The 22656-nt window shown below is 41.5% G+C and overlaps 1 protein-coding gene and 1 long non-coding RNA gene across 2 annotated transcripts in view; one reads left to right on the top strand and one right to left on the bottom strand.

The window, feature by feature from the left end:
• Nucleotides 1-16881: 16881 nt before the first annotated feature.
• Nucleotides 16882-20842, bottom strand: LOC132317020 (uncharacterized). The gene is made up of 3 exons (XR_009483983.1): nucleotides 20804-20842; nucleotides 19402-19580; nucleotides 16882-16958 (listed from the first exon to the last, which is right to left on the bottom strand). It is a non-coding gene; the product is annotated as an uncharacterized LOC132317020 (long non-coding RNA).
• The window catches only part of WWC2 (WW and C2 domain containing 2), a 104450-nt gene continuing 102560 nt past the window's right edge, over nucleotides 20767-22656 (top strand). The window contains exon 1 of the mRNA XM_059817429.1: nucleotides 20767-20897. Within this exon, the coding sequence (XP_059673412.1) occupies nucleotides 20767-20897 (131 nt within the window). The remainder of the gene's footprint in view (nucleotides 20898-22656) is intronic.

The following is a 22656-nucleotide window of genomic DNA, read 5'->3' as shown; positions in this document are numbered from 1 at the left end:
TTTGAAGTCTGAAAATCTGAGATGTCTGTATTCTGCAGCCTCGAGCCAAGCTAACTGAAAGCTAGAGGATGAAGAATGTGAGGTTATGGCTTGACAGAGTTGCTTCTTTGTCAGCCTCTATCAGGATAACATCTACCTGTTACGACAGACAAAATTCTGGAGGGACTGAGGGTAGGGGGAAGAAGAAAATATAGAATAAATTCTTGCAGAAAGAAAAGACTATCACACAGCGTCACTACCTTCTGTTTCATGTACAAGACCAGCTAAACCATAAAACAAACCCCTCCTCAACAAAGCAAAACCAAAAGATGCCTATATGTTTCCCTAGTATTCTTAGGGCAGAGGTTAAATGAGAATAGTCATCACACCTCATTATTGGAAGGAATTAAAATAGTAAGATAGTAAGTGCAGCATAAGAAAATTAATTAGAATAGAACAGAACAGAACAGAATAGAATAGAATAGGTCTTTTTTTACAGTGAGTTCTAACCTTCACTACCTAGAGCAATACAGCTGCCTTCCTACTGATGTCAGATGCCTATGGAGAAAACAGGACTGAAAGGAGTGATTGTGGGCGATCCTTTTTTGGAGGTTTTTGTGCTGGGGATCAAGGTACTGAGAAGAAAATAAACCTTCTTGCCTGCCGCATCTGAATCCTTCTCACAGCAAGGGGATGAGGCAGAGGCCATGATGGCCTGTTCTGTGTTGGTCTTTGTAGATCCTCTGTGTTACTCAATCTTTCTAAGTCAGCATGGAGAGTGTTCATGGTTTACTTTTATGATTCTCTTGAATTAGCCTATGGCTGTTCTTGCTTAATTCTTAACATATCTTAGATATTTTCATCATCTTACTGGGTGACGGTAATACAAAGGTGCTGTCGAACTCTCTGATGAATCTTAGATCTATACTTCATATCTAGTATTTTCATTAAAAAATTTTCCTCAAAGACATTCAGATATCCATCTTTGGTAGATTTCCAGATTTGTATCCCTAATTATCCCTACTCTCCCTCCTTAAAGCAATCTCCTAATGCTTCTTTTCATAATATTGTCAGTTTCTAACTTTTGAATGCTCAGTTTTGCAATACTAATGACCATTTTTGGTAGAATATGCAAAATAGAACAATCTGCTGTTAGCATGACTGGCATCAGTGGTATTATTCCTACTCTTTGTGAGTACAATGATGAATAGAAATAGGCCCAATGCATTTGAGAATAGTTTCTTGGGATCCTGTTCTGGACAATTTTACATTTAATTGTTTCTTTTACAAAGCTTTCAAGACATCCAGAATTTTTTATAAGTCTTTTTAATAGGTTGGAAGAAAGAGAATAATGTTTTTAATAGGCATGTAGTGAATGAAGCTATGAAAATGAAATGAGGGTAGAAGCAGAAATGGAAGCAATCTTATGACTATACTGTAAAAAAAGGACTTACTACAAGTTCCTTGCTTTATGTTATTATATGGAGAAGAATTAATATATCAAATGTACTTATTGGTAGCTCATTTATAACTAAATGGTCATCAGCTATGGTCTTTATGGTGGTCTTGAAAATTGTATTTTATATTCTTTACTTTTATGAACAATCTGTTTCATTCCCTCAAATCATAATTGACAAAAATGATGTTTCATCCGTGATGTTTGCAATAAAAATAATATGGCTTCAGGCATCAACTAACAACATTATTTTCTGAGCACAGGGGAATCATTAGTCTTGAGAGACAATCAACTGCTAAATCAATTATAAAAATATAGGCACTTTCAGTTAGCTTTAATTGTTCATTATCACAAGAAACTCAAACACCTGGTATAGCTGCTTAAGGGACCAGCTAAGCAAACCTGTGATGAAGTTCCAATAGTTTGCATGAAAGTGAAGCTAAAATATTTGATTAAATCTTATCCAGGAACAAATTAACAGAGCATGGGTTGCCATACCCATCATAGCTACATCTGACCTCTATTAGCCTCCTCCGTTTCTTAATTCCACTGAAATTTGAAGCACTGAAATGTAGTGGTAGGTCCTATTCATAGCATTTACAGTAATGCTTTTCCATAGAGCTGCCTCGCTTTATTCTTGTGATCCACCTCTCTCCCCTAGGAAAAAAAACAACACCAAAACCAAGCCAGAAATGCAAAAGAAGAAAGAATTAGCTGATGCGGATGGGGTATTACCAAGTCCCTGTGAAGTCCATGGGCCACACCTCAGCCTGCTGTACAAGAAATTCTAGTTGCAAGCATTAGTGAATGAATTTTTCCAAGTATTACTGCAAATCACAATATTCCCTTTAGATTATCACAGACAGAATTCTAAAATATTTGCATTATTTATCAGCTCCTGCATCTCCTCATCTAAATGTAAGCTGTAATCAATAAATCATCAATACTTCACTTCTTCATTCTGTGGGATCTAAATTATGCAGCTTTCCATTGTTTATATATATATGTGTGTGTGTGTGTGTGTGTATGTAATGCCCAATGTTTCCAAATCCATCAGAAATAAACTTATTTCTAATCAATAAAGGTGCACCTACCATTTGGGAGCTGTGACTACTTCTATATACTGAGTAATGAATTTAAATAGCATAGGATAAAATGGCAGAAGTTGTTTATGCATTCTAACCCTGCTACCTTACAACTTTAAAGATGAACAAAACTAGGTCCAATGCTTAGGCAGTTATTTTATTTTATTGTGAATTGTGCACTTGTCACTCTCTTCATGTGTCATGAGAATCGAGAATGCTCAAGATCTCAGACTCTATTTTAACGTAGACAGAGAATAGAATAGAGTAGAATAGAGTAGAGTAGAGTAGAGTAGAGTAGAGTAGAGTAGAGTAGGTATAAGTTAAATCTCTCTCAATTTCTGCAGTGGTTTTAAAAGGATAGAATTGTGGGATGCATTACTACCACAAAGTATCTTCCGCTTCCTGATTTTGTAAGCTTTGAAGTGATTAATAAGGAATGGTAAAAATAAAACCAGAGTCTTTGTTTTTCAGTAAAATGCTTCCTTCAGGAAAGGTGAGAAGGTTAATGAAGCAACAGTAAATGCTGAAGATACAGCTTGGCATACTTTCCGTAGTGGAAGTCCTGTGGGACTTGTAGTAGGCCTTACGCTGGCTTTTTGAATACAGCTATACTTCACCCACAGACTTGAATGGAAGTTCAGTTTACTTAGGAATTTAATTAACTTTTATTTCAAACCATAGGGAAAAAAAACTATTACCCCCCAAACTTATTTTAAAGGTGTGTTTTGATAAGAAAAACTAACCCATTAATCTGAATGACAATTATTACTGTTCTCAAAACTAAACCACTTAAAGAGTCTGGGAGCTCTTATGGAAAAGTTTAAAACTATTATACTTCAAATTAAATTTGAAGGTATTGCATATTGAGTTGCCTTTTTTTCCTCCCATCATTTTTAATTACTAGTACATTTGCATGAAAATAGGATCTTTATTTCTTGAAAGCTCATCTGCTCCTGCTGCTTATTCTTCATTAAAGATGTCACATGCAAAGGGTTAGATCTTCAGGTGACGTAGAAGCAAGAGCAGATGTGCTTAGAAGAAAGAAAGTTTTTTATGCAAATATTATTTTTAATAAAACAGAAAAGATAAAAATCTAAAATACATCTCTCTTCCAGAAGACACAGGTGTCCCTCCAAACAAAAGTAATTTTGAACTTTAAAACTTAATATAGAACATGAAAATACAATATGAAACCCTAAAGATTCACTAGATCACTGTTTACTCAAAAAAGCCCCCTAATGTGATACTCATGCTCTTACTGTACAATAAGGAAACACAAGGCAGTCAGGTTCATTTAAGCCCTCAAAATAAGACTTTTCCTATACAAAAGTTTCTAATTTTTGATGGTCCTTTCTGAAACTTGCCAACGTGACGCCCATCTACAAGAAGGGTCGGAAGGAGGATCCAGGGAACTACAGGCCTGTCAGCCTGACCTCGGTGCCGGGGAAGGTTATGGAGAGGCTCATCTTGAGGGCGCTCACGGGACACGTGCAGGACAACCACGGGATCAGGCCCAGCCAGCACGGGTTCATGAAGGGCAGGTCCTGCTTGACCAACCTGATCTCCTTCTATGACCGGGTGACCTGCCCAGTGGATGAGGGGAAGGCTGTTGACGTTGTCTACCTGGACTTCAGCAAAGCCTTTGACACTGTTCCCCACAGTATTCTCCTGGAGAAGCTGGCGGCCCGTGGTTTAGACAGGTACACTCTTCGCTGGGTAAAAAACTGGCTGGATGGCCGAGCCCAGAGAGTTGTAGTGAATGGGGTGAAATCCAGCTGGCGGCCGGTCACAAGCGGAGTCCCCCAGGGCTCAGTTTTGGGACCGGTCTTGTTTAATGTCTTTATTGATGATCTGGATGAGGGGATTGAGTGCACCCTCAGCAAGTTTGCAGACGACACCAAGTTGGGTGGGAGTGTTGATCTGCTTGAGGGTAGGAAGGCTCTGCAGAGGGATCTGGACAGGCTGGATCAATGGGCCCAGGCCAACCGGATGAAGTTCAATAAGGCCAAGTGCCGGGTTCTACACTTCGGAAGGGAAGGGAAGGGAAGGGAAGGGAAGGGAAGGGAAGGGAAGGGAAGGGAAGGGAAGGGAAGGGAAGGGAAGGGAAGGGAAGGGAAGGGAAGGGAAGGGAAGGGAAGGGAAGGGAAGGGAAGGGAAGGGAAGGGAAGGGAAGGGAAGGGAAGGGAAGGGAAGGGAAGGGAAGGGAAGGGAAGGGGAGGGGAGCGGGTTGGGTTTATAACATGAGTCCTACTAAGAAAAATACAGCTCTGTCAAAGCTCCAGAAGTGGTATTTGACCTCATTTCTTCTGGTACAGAAAATGCCACAGAGGCAGAGGCAAGGCCCAGAGAGTATTTTACCTGCAGCCAGGGAAGATTGACAGTGCACTCAGATGCTCATATTCAAATCTGCAATACAAATGAATAGCTACTAATAAAAACAAAGCACAGAGTCCCTTTTACATTGTTTTATCCTGTTTAAAAGACAAACATTTGCACACTGCAAGCCTCAAATGGATAAAAGCTACCATGAGAACTTACAAGCCATCTGCTAGCTTCCTAATGAAGCCAGTAACTATTATTGTTTACAGTTGAACACCGGGGGTCATGTGTATTTGCTGTAATGAAAGAATCAATGCATCACTGCAGATGCTAAAAGAGAACTTTTTTTTTCCAGACTGCTAATTATAAATACAATAAAATAGCAAATTAAAAAAAAATCTGTTCATCTCCATAGAGAAATAGTGCTTGGCACACCAAATACAAAATGCAGCACTGTTCTGTTTTCTAGTAGTCTCCACTTGACAGACTCGGCTTACAGAAACAGAATCACAAAAAGTTACTCTTCGATACTTAACAAATAGCTGATCACCAAGGAATGCTTAGCCCCTAATTCTCTAATCTTTACAAACCTCCTACATTATTTAGTTGTATTGTTTATCTGAATGTTATGATGAAGTGTGCATTAGCAGATTTCTCTTGCTTGAAGAAGACACCGTGACATATGAAAACTTGGCTCAGTTGCGCTATTAAAAATGTCCTGAAGTTTCTTGGATTTTTTAAATGTTGGTTGAAGAGAAACTGATACACAGCAGTGATACAATCGATTTCTGGCTTACTATTTCATCAGTCAAACAAAAATACACCTAGAAAAATACAGAAAAACTTACACAGTAATGTTAATTCCCAACATTTAGCAAAAACAAAGAATGATAAATAATTGGGCCTTTGTACCTGACGGAATTCTTAAATTCACTGAAAACAAGCTATTCATTTTGAAATCTTGTTAATGGCCTTTATTTGCTGCAAAAAGAGTATCTTAATTTCAGGAAATTTCCTAAAGCCTGTGAGTCAAGAGAGCTTACTTGCTTTGCTGAGTCGAAACACTGCAAATGACTCCTCATTGTCCTCTGGTATCAACAGAGCCATGGCGCAGCCTTCTTCCAGCTCATAATCTCCTCATTCCACCTCCGGCATACGCAGAGGTACATACCTATCATATGGCTAAAACGCAGTATAACATTGTAGCTAGATGGGTTGCCGTAGACAGGAAAGCTGTATTATTGTAGGCAACAAATCAGTAAACCCATAGGAAAGAAAGGGAACAAACAATATTCCTCTTTTACAATAATAAAAACTTGTAGCAGGTTGTACTCAAGGCAGAAATAAAGCAAGCTGTCAGCAGGAGAACACTGCTTCTTTTTTCAGTTTTGTCTTCATATGGTGGTGATGGCCAGGGAGGGCTAACACCAGGTAGACCGGAGTGGGCAGAGTTCATTAGTGAGGTCAGAGCGCCCACAGGAGCACCCCTGGGAGAGACCTGTTCAGTCTAATGCTTGGCTTCCCTGCTGTACCCTGCTGCTGGGGCTCCTGCATGTCACCCGTTCCCTGCTCCCGGCCCCACACACCTGCTTTGTTGGACGTGACCCACTGCGTGTGGTGCAAGGGCTGGGAGCCCCAAGGAGGGGCCCCACTGCAACCCTTTGCTGCAGCCCCCTCCTTGTCCAATGGCCAGATGCCCACGGCCAGCATGCACAGGCAAACCTGTCGCGTGAACCACCACTTGTGCTCCTGAGGTATGCACGTACCACAAGTGAGTGGCCTGAGACGCTGGGTAAAGAGAAGATGGAGGGACCTGTTTAGTATCCAAAGCTTTGCTTTGCTTTGCTTTGGCAGACCTGGCTGGACCCCTCCAGAGAAAATCACGAAAGAGCCGAGTGACTGGACTACAGAAGAGGATGAGGAGAATAATTTAATTTCAGTTCCTACTCTGACAACATTTTCATCTTTGTGGAATTAAGTGAATAACTTAATTTATATGTCTCAATTCTCTGTGTCATGAAATGTTGGAGATAATACTTTCTTCCCTAAACCATAGGCAAACGTTCATGAATATACTTGCTTCCCCAAATTACAGGGGAGTTGCAAGAATTAATTAGTTAATGTTTGCAAAGTGCTTTGAAGGCAGAAAGCACTCTATAAATGCTAATTATTAAATCAAAGGTTTATCTGACTTTATTACTAAACCACTAATAAAATAAGTTACATAGCTGTTGCAGGTTGGAAAAGGCACTTTTACTGTCTAAAAGATATAAAGGTTTTAATTAGCAAATGTTTTGAAAGCGCTTTGCTGAGGAAAAAAATGCTAACTGTTAATAAAGGTTTTCCCTAATGAAAATGGCTACAAAATATGAACTCCTGGATGCTACTGTAACTTCTGCATATATTATCTAAAGTTTTGTCCCATGACAACAATAATTTTATTTGAGGCACAATTTTTGTAATATTGATGAAAAAAATCGTGGTTATGTTTGTCAAATAAACGTTCAGATTCAGCAAGAGATTAAAGGTATCATTCTTAGCAAAGACTAGCAAAACCTAATGTATTGTCAAATTATACATACATACACATACCATTATTTTTGCTATTTAACTTAAAGTTGTATTTTGCTAAGCTTCCAAGCTTCTGCTAATTTACAAGGTTCAGCTCTTCCGAATGCTGTATTTTACCTGCACAGGTGACCTGTTATCTACATGTTATCTTAAAATCTAAGCATGCAAACAGATTTTAATCTTTTACACACAGGCAGTTAGAAAGACTGAACTCTCAAAGTGCCTCAAGCCTTCTGAAACACCATGGATCTTTAGGTTTGCATAGTTTCATCCTGCCAGGAGAAACCTTTTGTTCACCTGTTTGTGACACTTGTTTTCCTTCTGGATTTAATAATATAAACCTGGGTATAAAAATATGAACATGTTGATTTACTGAGTATAATAATTAATGTATTAACAGAACTGGTTCTGATTCATCCCCTTCCTACATAAGTTTAGACATAAACTTGCTTTTAGAGCCTTCTAGAGTCATATTATTATTATTATTTCAAAATTATCAGATGGTAATCAGTATTTCTCAAGTGCCTAGGCTAGTGGTTTGAAAAGAAGTTTTAAAGTAGAGCTTGATATGTTTAATACCTGTTGTAATGTCTGCTTGTGGCTGTAGAAAACATGACAACTTGAGCAGTAAGAAGAGTCCTATTAACCTGCTTTGCTGAGAGGGGAGAGGCAGGCCAGCATCCTCCCTACTTAAAACTGTGCTGATGGCAGGAGGATGAGGATGCAGTCAGCCAGGCCTGCTCAGTGAAGCAATGCAGCCTGGCTGCCGAGGCAGAAGCTGCCTGTTTCCACAGTCTGGGCAAAAAAATACCTCATGCTGTCCCTAGTGCTCCCAGCAGGAAGGAGAGGTTCAGGTGTTGCTCCTAGAGAAACCAAGGGGTCTGCTGCTTTCGGATGTCACAGACTGGTGAATCCAAAAGGTCCCTCTCAAACACCCATGGGAGAAGCAGTAGTATGTGTTCATTAATTTGAGCCATAAATCACAATTTCATATGGCAGGAAAATGTCCAGAAGATGATATGCTACAACAAGGGGTTATGTCCATTTCTGTACTCTTACTATAGCTCTTCCCAGGAGATGGGGAGAGTCAGAGCAGCTGCAGGAGTAATAAACCTTTATCACTGCATTGATTTGTCAAGCTGGCCCTGAAGGGAAGATGACTGAGATTTTTTGGAAAGGGGGCAGGGTTCAGGGCTGGGGACAGGAAAGGCTGTCTAGAAATAGATGGGAAATGAAAAGTGTTCAGGAGAACTGTTAAAACATCAAAGGGGTCCTTAGCAGAAGAAACTCAAGATTACTGAATTTCTCTAAGCCCAGGGTTTTTTGAGTGTGTTTTTCTTGGGTTGCAAATTTACCTTATAAAAACATAATTATTGTATCTTTACAAAACAATTCCAGACTAACTAATAAATAGACAGTCCAAATTATTTTGTAGTTAGTCTAAAATTACACATTGTGAAATAAAGCGCCAATGACATAAAGCAAGAGCAGTAGGGCTGAAGTAAGGTCTTGAATGGTATTTTTGTTGTTATTATTATAACTATTAGCCCTTATTTTTAACAAATTATAGGAAAATGGGTGGCTTTTCTGGAGAAAGTTTATGGATTTTAAGGTTAATGGATGGTATTAAGATTATACTAAAAATTGTGACAAAATAAAAATAATCCCTTTTTTATTTTTAATGCTGCATTAATTAAATTAAAATGGTCTCTGGTAAAATAAAGGTATACACAAATCCTTGTTTGGAAAACCTTAAAATGTCTGTCAACTTCCATAGAATAATTTTGATGGCATCAGAGCTCAAAAAGACAGGTATTTTGACTTTGTGTAGTTGAGCTTTTCACATTCTGATATCACCAGTGGTATTGGTCCATTCACGGATTGTAACAACAGAATTAGAAATAATGCAGAAAAGAGCAGACATGCTCAAGAAATACTTCTGTCTTGTAGCTGGGGAAAAGGCACATTAAGTATTCATAAATGATGCTGATAAAATACTTCCTGCTCTTACAGTAAATCCTGAAAAAACAGGTGTGACGGGACTGGAACAGGCATTAGAGCTTTGGAATATGATGGCCAAAAGTAAAAAATATGGGTTTCAATAGGAAAAATATAAAATCATGTATCTGGGAAACAAATACGCAGGTTATCTTTAGAGGACGGTGGACTTAGCCCTGGGAATCCCTGTCACAGAAGAAGAGCTTAGGTCACAGTAGCAATCCTTAGACAAAAGTCCCAGTGATGCGCTATGGCAGAAGGAGTTAAATCCAATCTATGGCCAAAAAACTGTGGAAACTGTAGTAGGAGTGGATAGATGTTCACATATGCCTGTATTTGACATTAGTCTGACTGTTGCTGGGGAAGTTAGTTCAATTTCTGATATTTCAAACTGAAGAAATATCTCCTTTAATTGGAGTCAGAGAAGAGAAATGAAAATGCTTAAGGGACTGGAAAGTGAGCTTTATAGTGAAAACTTACCAAAGAGGAGATTAAGACGTGATCTGATCATATTATGTACATTTGCAAAATAGAAATAGTCATTTCCACTTGTGCAAGATGAGATTTAAACATATCTGATAAAATACAAGAGTGAAGAATTCTGACAATCAAATATTTACCTCTTTTCTATAGCTATGCTTAATTCCGCTATGTATAGAGCACTAAAATTAAAATCCAGTATTTGAAGAGGATGCAAAAATCACCTACTTGACTTGCTTAAAAAAAAAATTCAAGTTACTAACATTCAGTTCTTTGGGTTTCCTGCAATCATTTGAAGGCAACCCTAAAAATGATTTTTTCTATTTGGTTTGGTATTCCATTGTCCTTGCTTACTTTAGCAATGTAGTTTTCTTCCTACCGCTAAATGTTTGCTTTCAAGAAAGTCTGCTCCTGTGACCGGTCACAGAACAATTTGCTTACACACGTACACAGATTAAAAATATGAATAAACCTAGCTACACATTGAGACAATCTCACATCTAAGAAATCATGTGTAACAATCCATGTAGATTATATCCCAGTGTTGGTCAGGAAAAGCAAGGCTTTGCAGAGGTTAAGAAGCCCTGTCATAGCCTAGAATTGACACTGTTTGCCCTGTACCCAGCTAGATGGCATTGAGAATAGGGGATCACATTAAAGATTTAAATCATTGGACTAACAGGACTTCACTTTGTGCTGCAAAAGTATCAACTGTCAGGTAAAGCAGCAGAGAAAACAAAGTTTTGACATGCTCATTACGGGTTGTCTTTCATCCATCATTATTTGGCTTTGGGGTTTTTTGCTATTTCTTAGTTTTCTGCAGGTCCTTCAGTTCAGTATTTGACATTTTTTCAAAAAATATGACATGACAAGACATCATAATTATTCTGTCATGATGATTTAGTATATTTGAACGTATGAGTCTTCTGTAAATAAAGTGAAGGGATAGGAAAGAGAATTTTAGCTCTACAGACTCGTTTAAGGCCTTTGATTTTACTTTGATTTGGAAATGTCATGGTTCACTGCAAGCTCACCAGAGTGAGTTTAATGGATTAGAATATGTTATTAAAATGAGATTGCTGGAGAAGTGTATTCCACAGATGTGGAATACTGAGAAGGGACATTAAACAAAATGACTGGCGAAAGGCATCCGCTGCATTAAAAGGCAGTGTACACTACTTTTTCTTTCTTGCCTTACAGGATAAAGGGCAGGAGTACTACTACAGGTTCAGTACAGCAGAATCGAACAAGATCTCTTAAAGATACATACAGAAAAGCATTAATCTTTCATGTGGCGTTATGAACACAAAATGTGCATATATGTGTGCTTTTGAGACATTTTTTATGTTCTGAGATTTTTTTTTCGGAAACATTATTTCCTTCAAGGATTTACTTGATTCAAGAAAACCTCTTTTCACAAACAACTTACCTTCTTCTCCCCTGCCCCAGCGTATGTCTTTGCCTCCTCTTACCAAAACAAAACACAAGCTTGCGTGAGCTTGTTCATGATCTATGAAAACCACCTAAAACTTTAAAAATATGTATGTAATTGGTCAGATCTTTGCTTTCTTTTAACAGCATCTCGGCGCCTGTGATTAGTGATGTTACGTGTAACTTGAGAACGGCTCTTTCCCTGCAACTAGCGTATAAGGCACACTGATTTCAGGGGTAATGGCGGCTCTCAACTTCCAGCTCTCATGGGATGGAGCCGCTGATGCGGCTATTGGTGCTATTTCGAGGCCACCCAAGGACATGAAGCATATTCACCTCCACTCAGAGCCCTTCCCAAGCAGAATCCAGGGGCGAACACGCCTGTTTTGGCTTTGACCCTATTTTTCTGTCTCACAAGAGTGGGATGGTTTGAGTAGCAACCCCAGCCACCGACTCTAACAGCAGATGTCCCTGCTGGCAGCGCGGTCCTTTGCCAGCTGTTCACAGCAAAAGGTATGGAGGTGACTACAGCCACTTACAAGTCTGTTCCAGGGAGTGGGGCTGTGGGATGCTCCAGAGAAGGGAGCAGCATGGTTGATATAGTTACGACACCACGCATTGCGGAGCGCAGCACGGAGACACACCAGCTGCCTGAAGTAAGCCAGGTCCATTAGTGCTAGCTCTGCTGCAGCCCCGGCCCTGGCAGATCAGAGCCGACGGCCGCAGAGCAACAGGAGTGTCAGAGGGAGCAGGTGTAAGAAGAAAGGAGGTGGGAAGCGGAAGGCAAGGAAAAGAGCAGGAGCCAGCACCTGCCACTGAAAAAGGTGACACTACCTTTCCTGCCCCCACCGCCATCAGTGATATATCAAAAATTACCATGCATCTTGGTTTAAGTATATGGGGTGAAACTAGATGGAAGCTGTAGAACAACCAACCCTTGTTCTGCTACATTTTGAAGATACACTCCACTTTATTCCCTCAGGTTGAAAGGCCTAATTCTGCAATCTGAAAAAAACCCAAACTAATTGTTTCTGAGTTCCCAGAGTGGGAAGCAGGCTGCCGCGTAAGCATATCATACTTCTTTCCTGTTTGTTATGTTCTGAAAAAAAGGTATCAATGGTTAAGTAATCAGAGAGTTTCTGAGCTAGTGTTTGAAAACACCATTTTTCTTCTTTATATAAAAGAACACTTCTATTTGTTTCTATTGCTGAAGGTGGCATACTGACTTGTACAAACATGTATTAATGCTTCCATAGAAGAACCAAGGTCTTTTGCGAGTGATGACATCCACGATACCACTGAAGGCTGCAGAGACTGCAGTCCTGAGGAGGTTTATCTCTTTTTCTGATTGTCTAGTGAGACTAAAGGGAAAGCAGCACTAATTCTAAACACCCAGCTGCTCGCTTGCAGGGGCACCTCTGGTCTAGAGTTCAAGAAGCCAGTTTGCAGTGTAGTAGTTTATTCATTTTAGTATGTTTGAATTATGTGGCACGCTTTTGTGCTCTTTAAAGATGTGGAGAAATGGGCAAACGGGTATCTCATGAAGTTCAACAAAGAGAAATGCAATGTCCTGCACCTGGGGAGGAATAACCTCATGCACCAGTACATGCTCCAGGCCATCTGGCTGGAAAGCAGCTTTGCAGAAAAAGACGTGGTGGACAAAAAGCTGATCATGAGCCAGCAAAGTGCCCTTGCAGCAAAGGCAGCCAGCAGCACCCTGGATTAGTAGTATGGCCGAGGTGATCCTTGGTGATCCAAGGCGATCGAGGGAGGTGATCCTTGCCCTCTGCTCAGCACCGGTGAGGCCACAACTGGCGTACTGGGTCCAGTTCTGGGCTTCCCCATGCAAGAGACATGGACATGACATACAGGAGAGAGTCCAACAAAGGGCCACAAGGATGATTAAGGGACTGGAGCACCTCACATATGAGGAAAGGCTGAGAGAGATGGGACAGTTCAGCCTGGAAACAAGAAGGCTCAGGGATATCTCACCAATGTATATAAATACCTGAAGGGAAGGTGCAAAGAAGATGGAGCCAGGCTCTTTTCATTGATGTAGAGTGACAGGACCAGAGGCAATAGGCATAAAATGAAACAAGGAGGTTCCTGTTGAGCATCAGGGGACACTTTCTTCCTGTGAGGGTGACCAAGCGCTGGAGCAGATTGCCCTAAGAGGTTGTGAAATCTCCATCCTTGGAGATATAAAAAAACTGCCTGGACATGGTCCTGGGCAACCGTCTCTAGATGGCCCTGTTTAACCAGCGCGGTTGAACAAGATGACCTCCAGAGGTCCCTTCCAACCTCAACCATCCTGTGATTCCTTTGGTATAAGCATCAACTGTATATCCTTTGGCTTTACATTCACACCTTCACAGAACAGCTGATTATCAGCAACAGCTCTGACATTTCATAGCCTGAGGATTATGTTTTAATACTTACATTTTGCAGACTTTGCCTAGCTTCAAATTATTTTCTTTGAATTATTGTTCAGTATAATCTTTTTATGCTGTTGGAGGTTGTTTCTTTATTAGTGTATTTCATTTATGAACACACAAGTACAGCTAACTACAATTTATGCTTTTGTTGTGTTACTCCACCATTGAAGAAATTCAAGGGAGAGAGCTGTTGAAAAATTGTCATGTGTCTCATATGTGGACACAAGCATTTCATAACATATGCTTGACCATATGGAATTGGTAACTTTTATACACCACATTTTACGTGGGAATGAGATATTGAATAAAAGGAATTTTTGTATGAATTACAATCTTTTCCCCATGATAAGAAAGCTTACCCCAAGTATTTCTGAGACCACATATTGAAACAATTAAAATGACACAATGCAGTTCAACAGATTCAGCTCAGGAGCTGAAAGCATCCTATGTTCTAATCCCTATCCTATTTCATTTAGGTATTTTTTACTCCATCAAGTCACTTAACACATTTTTTTTTTATGTCCACTGCAAAGTGGAAATAGTAATATATTACTGTGTTCTTTAAATTTGTTCAGTCCTCCAAAAAGTGCACACATCGGGATTCTGGGTTTTGGATAATCAGACTAGAACGAAAATTGCCATTCGATGATTCATATAATTCAGCAACATCTCTAGCAGTCTAGCCGTACTAAATCTTGGTATTGATGCATCAGTCCCATTTTTGCTATAAATTTGCACAGATTCAGATTTTATTTTTTCAGCATGTCTTTTAGCCTTGGTTAGCAATAACATAGGATTGAGGTTCCTTTGTTGTTGGCCAGGATAGATGTCAAAGTACTTTGCACTCATGCAAAGAAACTGTAGTTTTTTGAGGAGAAAGGAGAGATGAAAAGTGGGTGAAGGAGAAAAGAAGCATTTTTTTTCATATTGTAGTTTGGCAGGTTCGTACCTGTTCTGTGTTTCAAATAAGATTTTTCATTTGTTAGAAGAAAGGTTCCCTAAGCCTCTCCATCAGTCAGAGGATCTTTTTTTTTTTGTAATGCAGGTGTTAAGTAGTCAGTCAATTAGACCAGTCTACTTCATTTACTGCACTGTGTTTCTGAAAGTACATGGATGATACAGAAAAAAAATGTACTTCAGGAAGTCATTGCTAACACATTCTTTTTTGTATTTTATCCATTGCCCCCCTTAGATACAACACAGCAGATGTACATTAAGTCCTTTCTTCTGGCTGTGGTGGGAGCACTTATTCCTTGCACCAGTAGAGAGGGGCTGTTAAAAGCATTAGCTCTGTAAACCTGTGCACTTTTATACTACTTAATGGAGTATCTTAAATACTTGAAGAAATTAATTGCTGTTCTCCACCAAAGGAGCTGTTATTGAGAAACTCCTTCATTCTTCCCTCCCTGCCGATGAGCTGAAATCCTCTATTGCTGGCCTACTTCCATCTTAAATGCAGCCAAAAGAGAAGACCGGGCTCTTGGGAACCCTCATGGCTGACCAAGCATGCTTTTGTGGTTCTCCAAAGCCATTAGACAGCAGTGAATAGACACCACAATTCCATAGATATGATGAAACATAGTAAAGTTAAATTTGTGTGTACAAGCATCAGAGATATATTTAAAAAATACAGCAAGACTGTTTCTATGAAAGATGTAACATCAAGACAACATACCAAGACTGCATCAAGAAATTCTGTGGGAATATGCCTCAGAGGCTAATTTGGACCTCATCAACCCTAGGGTTTTTGGAACTACCAAAATTCTCCATCTTCTTTTTTCTTTGTCCACAGAAATATCAGCAGTATGAATCAAAGTTAACAGAACAGAATGCTAACTTAGTTTAATGAGTGGTTTGGGGTGAGTTTGAGAAGATACTACCATGAAAATATTACTCACATTTCTGTAGTCATGTTTGAGACAAAGCTTTTACCACATCATTTCCATTCTACCTACCCTAAACTTCTAATCAGACTAACAATCAGTTAAAATTGTTCTGTGCATGTATTTTTAGATTTATAGGATAAGAATTATGTCTACAAGGACTCAAAATGTGTAATTGCTCATTACTTTCTCCTATGAATACCTAAAAGCAAAAATAAGGCCAAAATTCTGAAAAAGCTAGTATATATTCATTTGAAGCAGAACCTGGTATGGTCTTTTTTTGCTGATACTCTGGGAAGTCTTTGTAGAACATCCTACTTCAGCAGCAAGCTGTCCAATTGAATATCGGTGGAAAGAACAGGCTTTGGAGTAAAGAGAAAAGCTGAATGAACATAAACATTATCAAAGCTGTTCTCTCTCCATCGCTTCTGCAGAGCTTCATCATGAATTCAACCAGAAACAATATTATTCAAACATCTTTTACTCTCAGATGTATACATGCATCACAAGCTGACAACAGTATAAGTGGCACTCCTCCTCCTCCTTTCCTTCCTCATGCATGTACCCTGTTTTTCTTTATAGGACTTTTTAAACCCTTTTTAAAAGTAAAAATCTCGCAGCATAAAGTAGTCCTATTTTTGGTGGGGTTTTTTTGGAAAACATATCTGTCAGATAAAATTCACTGTTGATAAATAAACAAGTATTTATAATGCTGAAAATACTGGTTTTTAGAGTTCTACAGTAGCTATATGTGAGGGAAGTCAGACTTGTCATCCATATTTGGACAACACTAAACACTGTGTTTAAGTGTCTAAAGAAACCCAACATAACCAATACATATTTTCAAACATTTTTGTCAGATGTTTTTAGAAATTAATTCTGTCACCATACTTCATAATTCATTCTGCACTCCAATTCTGTTTGAAAGCAGTGGCGGCTGAACTATGTAGATTTCAGGGAGACAGCTGTGGCTCTTGATTCAGAGCCATTTGTGGATGGTACAAGTTAGAGTTGTAACAGCTGTAAATTTCTTCAGGGACATCACTCTAGTGGATCATCAAGTTAAGGGAGTCTCTTGTTATGGAAGGACAGGGTACAAACACACCTTTTTTGATCACAGTCAGTCCCAAGAACAGATTTACTGTGAAAAAAGAAGCAAGCAGATAGTATTAGGAGATTAGCTACACTAGTACAGACTGAGTAGGGTATGCTTCTTGTTATGTGATGGGGCACAACCACTTGCCTTTGCCGACCCCCCTTCTGGATTCAGCCACTTCCACACTTGTGTTTCAAATTTTCGCATAAACATTTTTTCTCCTAGCTGATAACAGTAAGTAGAAAGGACACAAAATAGTTAGGATTCTAATTCCCTTTAACTCAATCCTTTAACTATGTACTACTTACAACGTGAACTTCTCCAGACCAGTTAAACATGCATATGCAAAGCAAAAGAGAGGAACAATTAGCTCCTTTTCATTGAGCGTATCTTGTTATTTATCACACTTACTGATAAATACTTAAGTCATGCCATAGCTACATTGTTCCGTGCTTTTGGACAACTCCTTCATATGCACCCTTCTATGTTTTGAATTAAAGCATGCTTATGTCTTCTGAACTATGCTGTCTTATGCTATTAAGCCAAACAATCTGTGGCATGCTGTCAGCTGACAATGTCAGCACAAAATGCTAGGCAGGTTATCAGTTGAGATGTAGGAGGTATACTTGCAAAACTACTTTTAGTTAGAATTGATAGCATATTTTAGGCTAAAAAGGATCATTATGAACATTTATTCTGCCTTCCTATATTAGACATATAAAAAACTATCAAAGATAGTGGAAGAAATTATTTTCTACCAGTCCAAATTGCAAAAGAGTGAAAACTGAGAGGATAATTGGATTCTGTTGTACAACAATAGCAGTCCTTCAAAAAGCTAAATGTTCTCACTGGTAATATTAAAGGTCTGTCATTTATTTACACAAACATTACCTACTTTTTAGCAGTCTGACTTCAAATATTGCCATTCCTAAGTAGTGCTAAACCAGCATGCTGGATTGTAGACTCTGACTATAAATACAAACACAATGAAGTACTCAAACAATGGAAAATGGAGGGAGGAAGGGGAGAACCTAATCCTTACCATGCAACAGTTTATATTTAAGTGTAAGCACATCTGTATATGCACACACAAGAATATATATAGAAATTAGACAATTATGCAATCTTAGTATATTCATTTCCAAAAATTAAGAACTGCAATTTTGATCTATTTGTGCAAATGAAAATATTGATGGTTTCTGATGAGAAGTTTTACCCTGGTAAAGATGGTTATAAATCAGATCCATATCCACATCCAAGTGGATCTCATCTGAACAATAAACAAAGACGTGGTTCCAACTGCCTTGGTGGTGACATAGAATAGGAATTAGCTATTACCTTAGGTGCCATAATTAACTTCAGGGGAAGTATTGACATAAAAGATGTTTCAGTTTTGTCTTGATATTACAGATTTTCTAATCTCATGCTTTCTTTTGTGTGGGTTATTTAGAGAGCAGGAGTATAGGAGTGCTGCTGTATAACAGGCCTGCTTTTTCAGGATGAAAAAGGCTGCATAATTATAAAAGCTCCTTGTTAATGCCAAAGATAAGTCACTGGCAGCTAGTTTCAGAAAGAAAAGTATATCCTCTATAGCTTTTTATCAACTTACATAACAACATGTCTTATTGATAACTAAAACTGAACTTTAAAAGGGAAAAGGAAATTCAGTTTATCCTGTCCCACAACTGCCACATGTACTTTCTGACTGTAGGATGTTACATATAAACAAGTTTATAAAATTAGACTATTTAAAAGGTCACAAATGTAAATGGATATTAAATGTGCTTTTTTACACCGATGGAAAACAAGACTGGACTTTATAAACCAATCAGCTCATTGAAACTTAATATTCTCAATGAAAATAAATGAGTCTGTCACTTTAATAGGCAATGATCCTGTTGCTTTCCCTAAGTGACTGAACTCTTACAAAGATCCAGAAGTTAGAACAGCTCAGTTTTTCTCCACTGTTAACCACCAGGGCCTTACTTTATATATGTAGTTTCACTGCACATTACCTTAATGCAACAGAAGTAAAATAAAATCTTCGAGATAGTTTGGAGCTCAACATACAGGTATTTTGGGGAGGCGTACGAGCCATTTGCATAGTGTTACAGAATAAAATAAGTAGAATGACTAAAATAATAAAGGTCTTAGCTCTACCAGATTGGCAGTTAGCTAAATTAAAATCCTATCATGCTGGTACTATTTCTATTTAGGAGCAGATCCAACAATGAGACTTAGATACCTGTGAATTAGTACAGCCGAAATGCTTAACTGTCAGCTATGTGGCCTCTGAATTGGAATGCAACAGCTTGTTACGCACTGAACAAGTCCAGTACTTAGTAAGTGTAAATTGTCTCAGAAGAGTAATTAATAGAGCTGAATGCTAAAGATAGCTGTAATAGAGTAGATAAACAGATTAAAAAAAAAGAAAAACGGCCAGCTCTGGATCCCAGACTTCCTCTCCCAGGAAAATGTTGTTACTTTAAACTAGTAACTTTAAGCAAAAAGAAATAAAACATTCTAGAAAACAGGTACTAAAACTTGGTTTACTTAGGAGTCTTCACCGCTAAACCAGGGAGTCATATTCCCCCACAGGCACTCTACTTCTGGTGTCAAATCTTGGGAATCAGATACACATGCAAATTAATAGAGCTCATTAAGTTACCTTCTATCAGCTGAACCATGGTAACCAGCCTGAAGTACTCTTCTCCTGTGGCAAACGTGAGATAAACACATAGTAATTCACACCTGGTTTCTATACTTAATGCAACTTAGCTGTCTACTTTTTAGGCCAGAACAGTTCGGGGCACAAGTGGTGTGTGCACATATTCTCCGCTGGTGCTTCTGTCAAAAAGAAAATAAAATAAAGGCGGTAAGTTTAGGTACTTCCAGGGTTAAAGGGAGGGGGGGGGGGGTGTCCCTTTTTTGTTTAAATTTTGAACTCAGGTACTTTAAATGTCAAGGTCTTTGTGAGGAACTCTAGAGCCTCGCTGGAGTTCAGCGAGAGTTCCCAGGGATGTGAGGCAAGGCTAGCGGGACCTGAATGGAAGGGAAAGACACTCTCTCGACACCGCCACGACTCAGGGCACGGAGACGGTCGCAAGACCGCCCTTCCCCGGGGCCCGTTCCGCGTGCCCCCCGGGGCCCGGACATCCCCCCGCCGAAGTCTCCCGCGCCACCTGATGCGGGGCCGGCAGCGAGTCCGCAGACAAAGGGACGGTCGGTCGGCGGGCCGGGCCGCCCTCACGGCGGGGCGCCGCAGCCCCGGCCGCTGCTCTGCAGCCCCTTCGCGCTGCTCTCCCCCGCGGGGGGGCGGCGGTGGTGGCTGGGGGGGCTGCCGCACCCTCCCAGCTGCCAAAAAGGCTGCGGGGACGTGGCCGGAGGGCTTGAGTGCCCGGGACCGGAGGGCGCGGGGGCACCGGCGGCGGGCAGCCCGGCCCGCGAGGCCGCCGTCCCCCTCAGGTGGTTGTTTCCTACCCCCAGCCCGGCCGAGCCCCTGCGCGCCGCGGGGAGAGCCCGTTCGGAAGCGGGAGGAGCCCCCCTGGCACCTTCCCCTGCCCTCCGGCCTGCCCCACGCGCTCTGCCTCTGGAGGCTTTTCTCCGCCGGATCCGCGGCCCGGGCCTGCCCAGGCCGGCGGCGGCCGCGCCGGGCAGCGCCGGCAGGGTTAACCCTGAGGAATGCGGCTGGAGGAATGTGCATGCAGATGAGATGGATGCTAATCTCATGCTAATGAGCGGCGGCCGCGGCCGCCCGGGGCTCAGCCGGGCTCCCCGCGCCCAGACGGCAGCTGGGCTCCGCCGGCAACCCTGACCCGGGCTGCCGCGGCGCGGGCAAGGCGGCAGCCCAGGCATGGTGGACTGAGATACGGCCGCGGAGGACGGCTTTCCTGGGCTTCCGCGGGCGGCCCGCTGCGTGTCCCCCAGCCCCCGCTCCCGGCCCCTTCCCCGTCCCCCCGGCTCGGGTGGGGGCTTTTCGCGCTTCCCGTCTTTCTTTCTGTCCCTATGGAGCAGCTACCCCCGCCGCCCGACCATGCCTAGGAAAGCGGGGAATGGGCAGCTCCCCTTACCCGATGGCTGGGAGGAGGCGAGGGATTACGACGGCAAAGTCTTCTACATCGACCACAACACCAAACAGACCAGCTGGATCGACCCCCGGGACAGGTGGGTACGCGGGCAGGGAGGTGGTGAGGCCCAAGGGGGGAGTGGGCTCGGGCGGTGCCGGCGGACCCTTCGCCGCTGGGGCAGCTCCGGGCGGTGCCCCTCGGGACGGGGGAGCGGGGGGAGGGCAGCAGAACCTTCTGTTCGCAGGCGGGGAGGCCGTGCCCTCCTTCCCATCGGCATGGGCACAGCCTGTTCTTAACCCCGTTGCCTGAGTTGATGTTGGCGGGTGGGGGGGAAGCCTGCAGAGCTCTTCCCGGAGGCGACGGGGGGTCGCGGGCGTTTGGGGAGTTCGCGACAGGTACGGAAGTTTGCGAGTCCCTCCCAAACGAGGGGCGCTGGCTCTTCGCCATCCCTCTCCCCCGGGCGCCTCGGTGCGGAGCCGCCTCCCTCCCGGCCGGCGGAGCGTCCCGGACGCCTGTCCCTCCCGTGGCCCCCGCCCCGGGGACCGCCCGCCCCGCGGCCGGGCCGGCCCGCCTGTCCGGAGGGGTCTGCGCTGCTGGCGGAAAAGGAGCTGGGGCTGCAGGAGGCCTCGTGTTCTCGCTAGGCCTCAGCAAGCCCAAATCCTCTCAGCCCCCCGCCAGCCGGAGCCCGGGGTGTTTGCTGTCCTTCCCAGCTCTCAGCGCCGTAAATCGGCAAACCTCCTTTGAAAGTGCCTCGGTGAGGGAGGTAACCAGCTCGAAGGCTTCTCGCCCAGGAGTCACCAGGGCAGGTCTTCCAGCTGGGGAGGGATTCTGGCTCTTCGGCTAGGCTTCGATGGCAGTTTTTAATCGCTGGATAACAGACGCCCGAGATACCTATCGTAAAACGTCTGTTTTGTCCAAAGTGGTCCTGAAAAGTAATTAAAAACCAAAACTTTGTGTGTATTATGAAAACACACTATGCTATTGAAAACAGTGCAGTCTAATTAGAAAAAAAAACCTCTAAAAAGACATTATAAATTTATGGCACAAGCTGCACTGAATTATAAATTAAGGCCTTGGTTTGTATTTCTCTGGTGAAATTAGAAAAGGTAGTTGTGATAAGGCTTGCTGGCTGTAAGTTGCATAGGGAAAGTTTTGACGAGCATCATATGCTGTGTTAGGCCTACTTCTCTGTCCTAATTGCTGTAACAGCAAATTCCAGTAGTGGCAAACTTAATACTTAAATTCCTTTGTACTTCAAAACATGTTAAACACCTTGTAAATATTAGTGAGGTGGTAAGATATACAGGATAGTGTTTTTTATTATACCTGGCCTTCTCAGGTGATTAGGTATTTATTTTTTTACTGCAGACAATAAAAACTGCTGTTTTTTCTGTCTCTAGAAATAGTGGATTTGAAGTTTTGCTTAGTTTTAGACTTTTAATTTATGTTTGCAAAGCAGAATACAAGATGGTATGATTGAGGTAAAGCAAAATGTGACAGTGGAGTGTACTCGTTATAATACCGCCTCATGAGTATGCTAATCTAAAATTTTTTTGACGCATTCTGTAGTCCTGAAAAGTTCAAGGGTATTTGTATTTGGTGGTAAAATTTGAGTCTTCACTCTCGTTAACAGAGTAGATGGCTGAGTAACACTTGCATGTTTGCCACCTTATAGGGATAGGATAAATATTATTTCATTAATACCTTGATTACAGGCGAAAGAGAAATCAAGCCCTGAGACTTGATAATCTGTAATGAGAACTAAGGAAGTAAAGACCTTTTTCAGAAAGAGTGGTGTTTGAAATAATTGTTAACCTATGTCAGTCATTCAGAACAAAGAGAAAAAGAGATTTTGC

Source organism: Gavia stellata, chromosome 5 (genome assembly GCF_030936135.1).
Source record: "Gavia stellata isolate bGavSte3 chromosome 5, bGavSte3.hap2, whole genome shotgun sequence".
Taxonomy (NCBI): Eukaryota; Metazoa; Chordata; class Aves; order Gaviiformes; family Gaviidae; genus Gavia; species Gavia stellata.
The sequence above is the reverse complement of the archived record's forward strand: the minus strand, read 5'-3'. Positions and strand labels throughout refer to the sequence as shown.